At 54.5% G+C, this 12808-nt stretch overlaps 1 protein-coding gene across 11 annotated transcripts in view; it reads left to right on the top strand.

Annotated features, from left to right (window-relative positions):
- The window catches only part of MST1 (macrophage stimulating 1), a 46170-nt gene that overhangs the window by 29794 nt on the left and 3568 nt on the right, over positions 1-12808 (top strand). For 6 of the 11 annotated variants that reach the window (XM_065551473.1, XM_065551469.1, XM_065551465.1 and 3 more), the window contains 10 exons: positions 3876-4012; positions 4765-4885; positions 5508-5626; positions 6209-6374; positions 7299-7429; positions 8865-8967; positions 9517-9755; positions 10765-10800; positions 11058-11169; positions 12343-12420. In XM_065551473.1, the coding sequence (XP_065407545.1) occupies positions 3961-4012; positions 4765-4885; positions 5508-5626; positions 6209-6374; positions 7299-7429; positions 8865-8967; positions 9517-9755; positions 10765-10800; positions 11058-11169; positions 12343-12420 (1157 nt within the window). In that variant the 5' untranslated portion in view covers positions 3876-3960. The remainder of the gene's footprint in view (positions 1-3875; positions 4013-4764; positions 4886-5507; positions 5627-6208; positions 6375-7298; positions 7430-8864; positions 8968-9516; positions 9756-10764; positions 10801-11057; positions 11170-12342; positions 12421-12808) is intronic. The other 5 variants (XM_065551472.1, XM_042845370.2, XM_008175119.4 and 2 more) reach the window with 4 other exon arrangements.

Genomic DNA, 12808 nt, shown 5'->3' with positions numbered 1-12808 from the left:
ATATCTGACAGAAGCATGGAGCCCACAGAAGTATGCACTGATCTCATGAATGTGGCAAATACAGGATTCACCATGCTCCAGGATTTGCAGGGCTACAGGAAGAACTGCAACAACGGGGGACATGACCATTTCTCTGAAGACAGTTTGCTAAGCAAAAAGCATAGCAAAAAGCAACTTATGGTTATTGGTGGCATCCATGGAGCAGCAACAGATGGTAGAGCACTGATTCGGGGCCTGAGAATGAGCACTGATTGCTGGGATTGCACCGTCATGCAGGTTTGGAAAGATGAGCAGTAGCTGCAAAACGTTTGGATACCCAAGGCCACATTCCTGGTTCTGTCTGCTGAGCTCACCCCAGCTCTTCTGTGCAGGAACACCAGAAAGCTTCACTGACCATGTAGCAATGAGTGGCAATTGCACTCTGGAAGTTTGCAACGCTGGATTGCTACCAATCATTGAAAAATAATTTTGAATCTGAAAATGCACAGTGGGGCCGTTGTCATGCAAGTGTGTAGGGCCATTAATCACCTCCTGCTCTGTAGGACTGTGACTGGATGGATTTGCAGGTGTCTGTTCCTTATCTGCAGTGAGGCAACAGAAAGGGCTGCTTTTCTATGGTTATGCAAATATTGGTGGCTCACCACAACACCTCACCGATATCAGTGTGTGCTGGTCGAGGAAGGTGCCTGACACTTGCATCCTTAAGAACTCAGGACTGTTCAGAAAGCTGCAAGCAGGGACATTTTTTTCCTGACCGGGATATTACCATTATTGTCACTATTAAAATGCCAATAGGAGCAGAACAACAGTGGAATGGTACTCTTGGTAGACTGAAATGGTGTTTACTCACCAGATTGGCTCTCAGTAAGAAAATGATCCCGATGGTTATAGCTGAGTAGTATCTTGAGGCAAAGGGGGAAAAGCTGACACTCAGGTGGAGGGCGGAGGTGGAGTCTGCTGACTTTGAACAGTCAGACATAAGAGCCATGGAACTGTGCAGTTGACTGTTCTCTGGGCCTCGTGCTGCTGAGAACTGTGCAGTGCTTGCTGCACATTTATAAATATGACTGGGTATGTTGACGCTATTGTGATGGTGCTGCCTGTGGGAGCCAGCTGAGGTCACTCAATTAGAGTGAACTGCAGACAAACCCCAGACGCTGGTGGATATTCCAATACTTAGATTTACCAAGCCAGCACAGAACAGCTTCTATAGTACCTCACTGGTTAGTTAGAAATTCAAACAACGCAGTTCCTTTAAAGTACCCAGCCTCCGTCCAGACACACACGTCAGATCTGATGATTATGGAAAATCTTATCTCATCATATAACAGAAAAGGTTCTTCCAACCCCAAAGGATCAGCCACATACCCAGGTCTAATTATAACTTAATTCTTACCCAAAATCCACGCTTATAATCAATTCTTATTAACTAAAATAAAATTTATTTAAAAAGAAAAGAGAGTGTTGGTTAAAAGATCAATATACATACAGACTTGAATTCAATTCTTGAGGTTCAGATACATAGCAGAGATGAGCTCGTATTTGCCAAAAGTCCTTTTAGAAATAATCCATAGATTATAGTCCAATATCCATATTCAGGGTGACGCCAGTCAGTGACTGGGGATCTCAATCCCTTGTAGTTTAAGGTTTCCTCCTCTTGAAACCCAAAGCAGATCTGAGATGCAGAAGGATCGTGTCCCAGGGTTCTTATACATTTCCAGCAGCCTTTTGGCCTGAGAAAACAATAGGCTTAACGCTCCTTCTTCCAAACATCCTGGCAATTAGCACAGGGTAATTTATCCATTAAAAAGTTCAGATACAGATTACCACAATCTTCAAAGAGACATATAGACACTAATACTATTTCACTCAAGTATCTTCCTAAATGTTAATATTCCCTTTTTGATCTTTGAATCAAAGCTATAGCAATAGACAAGACTTCTTTGCTTACGTCCCAAGACCTGAGCAAACACCTACCCGTCTACCTCTAACAATGCAGACTTGCATTTCAAAGCTCTATTCATTTACATATCTTCCTAACCAGTTTCTAAAATTCGGATATGGGTCAGGTCAATCTGTGAGTTAATTAACTCTTTCTGGTCCTGTCACCTTCCCGTGAAATATTATATTACACTCATAATGTCACAGCTATGAATTCTATGCTATTTGCTGTACATTTCCAAGCACTGTGTGCTTTGAGTGCTGCTCTGCATGCTGCACTATGTGCTGTGAAGTATTCTCCAAAAATAGAACTTTATGAGAGGGGAAAACAATGGATTAGGGTTAGTCCAGAGCCTTCCCCGTACATCCCTCTGTCCCACAGGCTACAAACTGGCTTCCTCTCTGCAGACAGCCTCTCCTTAACTCTCCTGTGCCTCTTCTTCATGTGTGTGATGGCAAAGCAGACTCACTGGATGAGCCAGTGACTACCATGCACTGGACACCAGAATTACTTTAATTCCAGAATTAAAGTATTTCACCTTTCCAAATATTCTTCAAGAAGTGCAATATTGCTTTTTTCATAGGGCCCCATTCTCTAGACACTCTCACTAGGTACTGCAGCAAAAAATGTGATACTTTAAGGCCTCTATGTTTTTCATATAAATATCTTCTTTCATGTCCCACTCTGCACTTCCAAAGCTTTATACAGAGTAAAACGAATTAATTTGGGGTTTGGATCCCGTTGAAAGCTGGGTGTCTGGGAGCTGGTTCAGGTAACCAGCAGAGCTGTTTTCACTTAAACCATGCAGCTTTGGGGGCATGGCCAGGACCCTGGGTCTGTGTTGCAGCAGGCTAGCATGTCTGGTTCAACAAGGCAGGGTTCTGGAAGTCAAAAGCTGGCAGGAAAAACAGGCTCCAAGGTAATTTCAGCATATCAGATGACAGTCCCAAGGGGATCTCTGTGACTGAACCCATCACAACCAGTTTCTGGCAAAAAGAGGCTCGGGATTTTGAAGCACTTCAAGAAGATGAAGATGATCAGGAACAGTCAACATGGATTCACCAAGGGCAAGTTATGCCTGACCAATCTGGTTGCCTTCTATGATGAGCTAACTGGTTAGGTGGACAAGGGGAAAGCAGTAGACCTGATATTGCTTGACTTTAACATCGCTTTTGATACGGTCTCCCACAGCAGGTTAAAAAAGTATGGATTGGATGAATGGACTATAAGGTGCTAGAAAGCTGGCTAGATTGTCGAAGTCAATGGGTAGTGATCAACAGTTCGATGTCTAGTTGGCAGCCGGTATCAAGTGGCGTACCACAGGGTTTGGTCCTGGGGCCAGTTTTCTTCAACAGGTTTATTAATGATCCGGATGATGGTATGGATTGCACCCTCAGCAAGTTTGGAGATGACACTAAGCTGCGGGAAGCGGTAGATATGCTGGAGGGTATGGACGGGATCCAGAGTGATCTAGACAAATTGGAGGATTGGGCCAAAAGAAATCTGATGGGGTTCAGGTTGGAAGAATCCACACCACTCTGGTGTAAGTTAGTCAACGTAGTTAGGAGTTGACGTAACTTAGGTGAATTTACTGTGGTGTCTACATCGCACTGGGTTGATGGGAGACACTCTCCCGTTGACTTATCTTACTCTTTTCATTCGGGCTTGAATATGGGGTTGACCAGAGAGCGATCTGCGGTCGATTTGGTGGGTCTTCACTAGACCTGCTAAATTGACCCCGGTGCATTGATCGCCAGAGCGTCAATCTGGCTGTAGTGTAGACATATCCTAAGTCTCTGCCAGGCCACTTGCATTGACCTACTTTGTCATGTAGCCTGGCCTGAGGGCTGAGAGCTCCTCCCTTTGAGCTGTGCCCCCAGGGCCCCAGTCACTGAAACCATCCCAGCCCCCTGCGCGCTCTGTGTCCCAGCAGGTTTTCTCCCTCTCTGCGGAATGGCCTTGAGGAGAACTACTGCCGGAACCCAGACAGAGATGAGCGGGGTCCCTGGTGCTACACCATGGACCCAGCCGTCCGGCACCAGAGCTGTGGTATCAAGAAGTGTGAAGATGGTGAGTAAACCGCCTTCCCCCAAGCACAGGTGCCGACTTTTCCTTTTCCCAGGAGGTGCTCAACCCCCACTTCACCTGAGGCCCCAACCCCGCTCAGCCACTTCCCCCAAGGCCCCGTCTTTGCTCCGTCTCTTCCCACCTCCACTCTGCCCCCCTCCCCAAGGCTCCCACACACCCACCACTCTCCAGCCTCCCCAAGTCCCCGCAAAAGCCAAACAGCTGTTTGACAGTGGCATCACCCCCATCAGCTGTTGGGCAGTGGTGTTCCCCCATCACCTGATGAGCAGGGGCGGGGAACAGCTGTGGCTGGTCGGTGCTGAGCACCCACTATTTTTTTTCCATTCATGCTCCAACTCCAGAGCACCCATGGACTCGGCATCTATGGAGTAGCTATCTCCCACGTGCAACAGCCGGACATCTCACCCGCTGGATGCCCCCTCCCTCCCCACATGACAGCTGTTGCCTGTGCACCAGCATTCAGGCAACACATGCCCTATCACCCCTGCGCACCGCCATGCACAGATGTGGTGGATCCAGGGTTCTACCCACAAATCCTGGCACTAGTCTGCTGGGTGATGGTCTGTGATGTGGGGGCTCTCCTGGGGGCAGAGCTGGGAGGATTGGGGATGCAATGGATTCTCTGGGTTCAGAGCCAGCGACATTCATCTGCATAGCTGGCAAAGGCCTTCAGAGCTGCCAGCCTGCACATGTCCTGCCTCGCTCCATGCCTGAAGCATGATTCTTTCTTGCAGCCGTGTGTGTGTTGTGCAACGGGGAAGATTACCGGGGCCTGGTGGACCACACGGAGTCCGGGCGGGAGTGCCAGCGCTGGGACCTGCAGCACCCCCACAAGCACCCATACCATCCCCACAAGTATCAGCCCTCCCCGCTTGGGGCAGGGATTGCTCATCCCCCGCGGGATGGTCTCAGTGTGGGATGGGAACAGTCTGGCCTTCACGGGGGGGCTCAGGAGGGAGCAGGTCTGGGTGATAGTGGGGCATCTCAGCACTCTGTCCAGAGCAGAGAGTTCCCCGAGGTCCCAGGTTACTGCCCCTGGATTCCTAGGGGCTGGGAAGCCTGAGCCCCCAGCACTACGGAGGCCCTGCAGTGAATGCAGACCAGCCAGGGGACATGGCACTCTGGGATAGGCATTAGCAGAGACCCTCTCAGCTGCCAGTGCTGAGCCCCCAGGCTGGCAGTGCAACCTGCAGAGGAGCATTCTTGGCACTGCCCAGACCCACCACCACCATGTACAGGCAAGGCTCAGCCCCGAGATTCTGTGGGTAACATGGATCCTGGCCATGTTCCCCCAAACAGGGCTGGTCACTGCCGAGGGTCAGGCTGGGGCTGCGCTGCAAACCCACTTCCTGGGGGTCCGAGCAGGGGAAGAGCACATCCCAGAGGCTCTTGGACCAGGAAAGGATCAGAATGTGGCTTTGTAAATATCAAGGTTTCCCTCACCTCTCTCCCCCTGCCTTCTCCCTATTCCATCCAGATATCCTGAGAAGGATTTGGATGACAATTACTGCCGCAACCCTGACAGCTCCGTGGGCCCCTGGTGCTACACCACAGATCCTGCCCGGGAGCGGGAGTACTGCCACCTCCGCAAATGCAGTAAGTGCTGTGCTGTGGGTGCCAATGGGCGTGACTGGGATGTGTTGCCCACACTGCTATGTCCGTATCATTGTTAACCTCACTGACGTGCCCAATCCAGCTCTGGCCCCTGATGGTGTGAGGTCTAGCCACCTAGCAGGGCCACCCCATGCTGCAGTGCCCGGTTTGCTGCTCCCATGCCTCAGCGGAGTCGAGACATGTAGCCATGACAGACCTTTCCCTGCCAACGCCCCCCTACTGCCACTGCCCAGCACTGCTCTGCTCTGCTCCAGTGCAGGGGATGAGTAGTACCCCAACCCCTCGCACAGCGCCCACCCACTGGCACTCAGGAATATGCTCCATGCCCTTAGGGGTATTTCATAGAGCTCATGAGGTCCAACCTCTGGCTCACAGTCCTGAGTGCATGGCAGGGCCCTGCCAGCGAAGAGTCTGCAGCGGGACCAGTCCCCTGGTCAGCGGGCTGGTGCTAGGGTGCAAGGTGTCCCACCTCCCACAACATACACCACTCCTCCCTGCTCCCCGGTGCTCCCAAGCCAGCCCCCAGTGACGCTTGGCCTTTCCTGCTGCCCACATCCACGGAAGCAGAGAAAAGCCCACGCCTCGCAGACACCACCACCAGCTGTTTCAAGCACAAAGGCGAAGGTTACCGGGGCAAGGTGAACGTCACCACGTCAGGAATCCCCTGCCAGCGCTGGGACGCCCAGACCCCCCACCGGCACCATTTCCGGCCCGAGGCATACGAGTGCAAGTAGGCGATGGAACACTTGGGTGGGGGAGGGAGGAGCTCCTAGAGGTCTATATGCTGGAAAAATTCAGTGCGCATCTGTGTAGAGATTGCTGGATGGTCCCTGGAGGTTAGCTGGGGGATGGGTAGCTGGGGGACAGGTAGCTGGGGTCCTGGGGGAACTATCTGGAGGAGGGGGTTGCTGGGGGTCCCCGGGGGAAGCTAGTTGGGCGGGGTCGCTGGGGTAACTGGAGGGGGGAGCTAGCTGGGGGAGGGGTCCCTGGGGGGGCCTAGCTGGGGGGGTTCCTGGAGAGGTACCTGGGGGAGGGTTACCTGTTCCCCCCAAGATGAGGCCCGGCACCAGTGCACACTGCGCTAGCTGCCTGAATAAACATTCAGGGTCCTGGACCGCATGAATATCTGTGCTGCTCGCTTGAGATGGCTGGGTCCAGACTTCCTGGCTCAGGTCCTGGGTGCTGCAGGCTCCCTCCGTGGCTATGTAGCCATCGGTCTGGCGGCTGCAGCATTGCCCCAGACAGAGCTGGGCAGGAGGAGCTGGCTCTGCAGCTGGGCGTCACAGAGTGGGAGCCAGCCTAATGACCCAGCCAGTGCTGGGAGTGTGGTGTGAGGCCTGGGTGGGATCGCTGGTTCTCGGGCTGCAGGGCCTGAGACTCCAGCACAGGTGTGGCCCTGGCCCAGATGGGGTGGCACCAAACTTGCAGGGGGCCTGCCTGCAAATGCCCATAGCCTGATGCCACAGCTCGGGTGGAGGTGCTCCTGGCGTGTCTGTGGGGGGCGATCTGGGCATCCAGATCCTTGGAAATTCCAGCCCGCTACCCACAGGAACACCTCCACGGCTGGGCGTGGCTCCCATGTTGGGGGCTGGCAGCTGCTGGACGCTGTATCATTGGCTGGGACGTTCCCAAGCTGAGCTGGTGTGTCTGCCAGGGACCTGCGGGAGAATTACTGCCGGAACCCTGATGGCTCAGAGGCCCCCTGGTGCTTCACCAGTCTGCCCAGCATGCGCGTCGCCTTCTGCTTCCAGATCAAACGCTGCACTGATGAGGTGGAGGTGGACGGTGAGGACTGCCCTGGCGGGGAGGAGACACTGGGCTGCCCTGCGACTCTTCAACAACAAACCAATTCTCAGTGCAGTGCCCCAGAGCAACCCTACAATAACTAGTGCCCACAGCCCAGTGCCCAGGAGTGACCCTACAATAAGAAATCATCTAGTTATCTTAGGTGCCTGAATACAAAAAGCCTGGGGAACAAGCAGGAAGAATTGGAAGTCCTGGCACAGTCAGGGAACTATCATAGAAACATAGATTAGGCTTGGAAGAGACCTCAGGAGGTCATCTAGTCCAACCCCTGCTCAAAGCAGGACCAACACCAACTAAATCATCCCAGCCAGGGCTTTGTCAAGCCGGGCCTTAAAAACCTCTAAGGATAGACATTCCACCACCTTCCTAGGTAATCCAATCCAGTGCTTCACCACCTTCCTAGTGAAACAGTCTTCTCTAATATCCAACTTAGACCTTCCCCACTGCAACTTGAGACCATTGCTCCTTGTTCTGTCATCTTCCACCACTGAGGACAACCGAGCTCCATCCTCTTTGGAACCCCTCTTCAGTTGAAGGCTCCGATCAAATCCCCCCTCACTCTTCTCTTCTACAGACTAAATAAGCCCAGTTCCCTCAGCCTCTCCTCATAAGTCATGTGCTGCAGCCCCCTAATCATTTTTGTTGCTCTCTGCTGGACTCTCTCCAATTTATCCACAGCTTTTCTGTAGTGAGGGGCCCGAAACTGGATGCAATATTCTAGATGTGGCCTCACCAGTGCCGAATAGAGGAGAATAATCACTTTCCTCCATCTGCTGGCAATGCACCTACTAATGCTATGATGTGATTCGAGCACTGTCATGGATGGGTATAAACTGTTCAGCAAGGACACACAGAGGGAGAAAAGATAGAGGAGTTGCACTATATGTAAGAGAGTAGTATGATTACTCGGAGCTCCAGTATGAACTGGAGAAAAGCCTGTTGAGATTCTTTCGGTTAAGTTTAGAGGTGTTAGCAACAAGGGTGATGTCATGGTGGGCATCTGCTATAGATCACCAGACCAGGAGGATGAGGTAGACGAGGCTTTCTTCAGACAACTTACAGAATCTTCTATGATTCTATGATCAGTGCGCACAGCCCAGTGCCCAGTAGCGACCCTACAATAAGAAACCAGTGCACACAGCCCAGTGCCACGGAAGGACCCTACAATAACAAACTAGTGTGGACAGCCCATTGCCCAGGAGCAACCCTACAATAACAGAACACAGTGTGTGTGTGTTACCTCCTGGGCAGTCTCTGGGGGTCTGGGTGCAGAGCAGGGGAGGGAGCACTAGGCTGGTGGTATCAGGATGATCCCTGAGAGGTGTCATGGTGGGGACTGGGGCCAGGGAGTTTGGGGTGGGGGGGGAGCCGTGCACATCTGGTAATAGGTGTCATTTCCATTTCCTTACCCCAGACTGTTACCATGGAAATGGTGAGCTGTACAGGGGCAAGATCAGCAAGACCCGGAAAGGCATCACTTGCCAGAAGTGGTCAGCAGTATCGCCCCACACACCCCAGTGAGTGCGAGGGTCTGCCTTCCTCCATCAATGTCCCCCACAGCCACTGGGAGAGGTCCCCGATGGGGAGGTCCCTGCACTGGGCCCAGGAACCTAGGCGTGTGACCCTGCCATGGAGCCCGGGTCAAAGCGAGCAGCAGGGCCAGGGGCAGTGGGAATGGCATCGCCTCGGGGGGAGGGTTGTGGGGAGTGTTGGGATGAGGGATGAGAGGTGTGCGAAGGTTGAAGGGTTGGGGGGCTTGAGGGAAACCAGGGTAGCAGGGGGGGTTGAGGAGGCGGCAGGGGAGAGTGCTGAGGGGTGAGGAGCTGTGGGGCAGAGGCAGGAGGGTAGCTGAGGTGTGGGAGTTTGAGGGGCGGGGCAGGAGTGTGGCTGGGGGGCAAGGGGCTGGGGAGAAGGGGCAGGAGGGGGGCTGAGGGGTCTGGGTATCTGAGGGCCGAGGAGCAAGAGAGTGGCTGGAGAGGTCTGAGGGTGGAGGGGGCTGAGGAGCAGCAGAGGGGGGAGGGGTCGTGGTTGAGGGACACAGGGCTTATTTCCCCACCTTCCCCTAGGATCTCTCCCGCCATGTTCCCTGCCATGCGCCTTGAGGAGAAATATTGCCGCAACCCCGACAACGACAGCCACGGGCCCTGGTGCTACACCATGGACCCCAGCACCCAGTTTGATTACTGCGCCATCAAGTCCTGCGGTGGGTGCCTGGCATGCAGAGGAGACGGCTCAGTCTCATGGCCGCTGCCCCACGCCATGTTCTCTGGGCAGGGTCGGCTCCAGGCACCAGCTGAGCAAGCAGGTGCTTGGGGCGGCCAAGGGGAAGGGGCGGCATGTCGGGCTCTTTGGCGGCAATTCGGCGGAGGATCCCTCTCGGAGGGAAGGACCTGCCGCCAAATTGCCACCGAAGAAGAAAGCGGCACGGTGGAGCTGCCGCTGATCGCGAACGCGGCTTTTTTTTTTTTTTTTGCCGCTTGGGGCGGCAAAAGCCCTGGAGCCGGTCCTGTCTCTGGGGACTGGCGTCATGCTGCTAAGCTGAGAAAATGCAGTGAGCTCGTGGCCTGGCTCCCCTCTGCCGAGCTGGCCCGTGGCCCAGCCTCCTGTTGACCCAGTGCACCACACTGGTGAGTGGCAGGGCCACTGCCACGGCCACCTCTCCAAGCCCACAGGCTGGGCTGCCCCCTCCAGCGGCCGTCTCCACAGCACAGCCAGCCCTGGCCACCCAGTGTTCGGCACGTGGATCTGAGCCTACTCAGGACAGACCTCGGCTCTGGCCTAGGTAGAGAGATGGGCGAATTAGTCGCCACAATCTTGCTCCCTTAAACTGCCTTGTGAGTTCCAGGTACCCAGCCGTACCTGTGTCAGGCAGGTGGTGCTCTGGGGCCGCGGACAGGCCAGGGACAGAAGATGCTCGGGGGTGTGTGTGTGCACTGGAGGAGGGGATGAAGAGGTGCGAGTAAGGACTCAATCACCCCACTCCAGTGATGCAATTATGGGCTGGTTCAGTACCAGTGTGGTGCTGCTGGGCACACCCCAGAATGGTGGCTCCTTGGCGTCCGCTGCTCTGGAAACCCGGAGGCATTTTCAAAAGATTTAATCAGCAGTAAAAGGCGCTTGGTCTCTGTAAAGTGGGGGTGGGGAGCTGGGTTGAGGGCTGAGGGAATGAAGCCCCAGGACTGTGCCGTTGTCCAGCACAACCCCAGGCTGTGCTTTGGCCATTCCCCAGGCCTGGACCATCCATGCTCGGCTCACCTACTCTGACCCACGTCTTGGGGCAACTGACCTTCACCACCTCTGGTTTGTTTCCCCAGCAGGTGACAAGACACCATCCATCCTGGAGACTGCAGGTAAAGCCCGCCAGCTGTGGCCAGAGTCTGGGTGCTGGGGCCAGTTGGGGGCAGCTTAGCCTGGGGGGAGTGCTCAGGAGCAGAGGCCACAGAGCCCCTAGTTGACCCCACCTCCATCTCAGGACTGGGGCACGATCCAGATCACCAGGTGCACAATGGGCATCTGTCTCTGGCTGGGGAGTCTTTGGGGAGCTCCTGCTGAGCCTGCTGCTGGCCCCAGCTCCCGAGGGCTGCCCTCATCCTCCCCATGCCTGCAGATAACGTGGTCTTTGCCGAGTGCGGCAAGAGGGACGAGCGCCTCCAGCTGAAGGGCCGTATCGTCGGGGGACGCCCTGGGAACTCACCCTGGACTGTCAGCATCCGCAACCGGTGAGCAGTGTCCCCCGGGATTGGGGGCCCAGCCAGGGTGGGGCTGGGGCAGGAGATCTGGAGTGTGGAACCCTGCTGGGTCATGGGGAAGCAGCTGCAGCAGCCATGTGCCATTGGTGCCTGACCAATGCTCTGGTGACTCGAAGTGGAGACTCAGCCGGGAGCTATTTGAACTCCATTCGGTGGGGCAAGAGTTTAATATGTGCGAAGCAGCAATGTGTGCATCTCCCAGAGCAGCTAGAGCCTGGCTAGCTGTCATTGCCTTTAATAGCCCCAGCCTACTCTGAGCAGCCTCCCCCATGACTCGCCAGGCATAGGCTGGGGGTCAGCAAGCCACCAACATTGGCGCCTGCTTCCGGGCCTAACAATGCACATTGCAGTTCCCCAGCATCCAGACCCCCCCAGGCACTTGATAGCTGCAATAGCAGGGGCCTGGGGACTGGCACTTGCAGAACAACCAGTGGTGGTCACACCTCCTGCCATGGGTTCCCCACAGAGGAGAGAGGGGACAGGGTGAGCTGCACGGAGCTGAGCTCCACGGTACGATCTCACAATGGGCCGAAGTGCCATGCAGACCAGTTACCTCTCTCTCACTGTGGCCAATGTCACAGAGGCAGAGACTCCCCATGGGCCTCACTGTCCCATATCTGATCTGCTGGAGGTCTAGCGCGCCCAGTGCTCAGCGAGGCATGGAGATCTGGAGATTCAGACATTCCCAGGCCTGAACGGACCATCGTAATTATCCAGTCTGACTTCCTTTAGGATACAGGCCAGAGAATGTCCTCAAAACATTTCCTAGAGCCAGAAAACAGCCGATCTTGAGTTAAAAATTGTCAGTAGTGGAGAATCCACAAGGACCCTGGGTAAATTGTTCCAATGGTTAATTATTATCACCAGTCAAAATGTAAACCTGATTTCCAGGATGAATGTGTCTAGCTTCAACATCCCGCCTATGGACAGTGCCATAGTCCCTTCCTCTGCCAGCCTGAAGAGACCAGGATGAAAGCTTCAGTTCCTGTGCCGATAGTCTGCACATTGATCGAGTCACCCTTTCACCTTCTCTTTGTTACTGCTGCCAGCTGGTGCTAACTAGATTGCCAGGCCCTGTGAGGCAGGCAGGGGCGCCACCTGGACCCTGCCTCTCCCATGTGATAAGTGCTTTCTGCCCCGCAGGAAAGGAGTGCATTTCTGCGGAGGATCCCTGGTGAAGGAGCAATGGGTCATCAGCACGCGCCAGTGCTTCTCCTCCTGGTAAGGTGTCAGCTGTGCCCTGGAGCCCCTTAGAGCAGTGGGTCTCAAACTTTTTTACTGGCGACCCCTTTCACATCACAAGCCTCTGAATGCGACCCCCCCTTATAAATTATAAACACTTTTTTATATCTTTAACACCATTATAAATGCTGGAGGGAAGCGGGGTTTGGGGTGGAGGTTGACAGCTCGCGACCCCCCCATGTAATGACCTCGCGCCCCCCTGAGGGGTCCCGAGCCCCAGTTTGAGAACCCCTGCCTTAGGGGGAGGAAGTGCAGTGTCCTGTGCACAAGCCATTCTGGCTGAGCGCATGGCATTGTGAGGGAGGGGCTGGAGCAGGGGACAGTCTACAGACCGTTCTGGACCCGTTGGACTCTGACTGGTCCAGAG

This window comes from Chrysemys picta, chromosome 7 (genome assembly GCF_011386835.1).
Source record: "Chrysemys picta bellii isolate R12L10 chromosome 7, ASM1138683v2, whole genome shotgun sequence".
Taxonomy (NCBI): Eukaryota; Metazoa; Chordata; order Testudines; family Emydidae; genus Chrysemys; species Chrysemys picta.
This window is presented reverse-complemented; position numbering and strand designations above follow the sequence as displayed.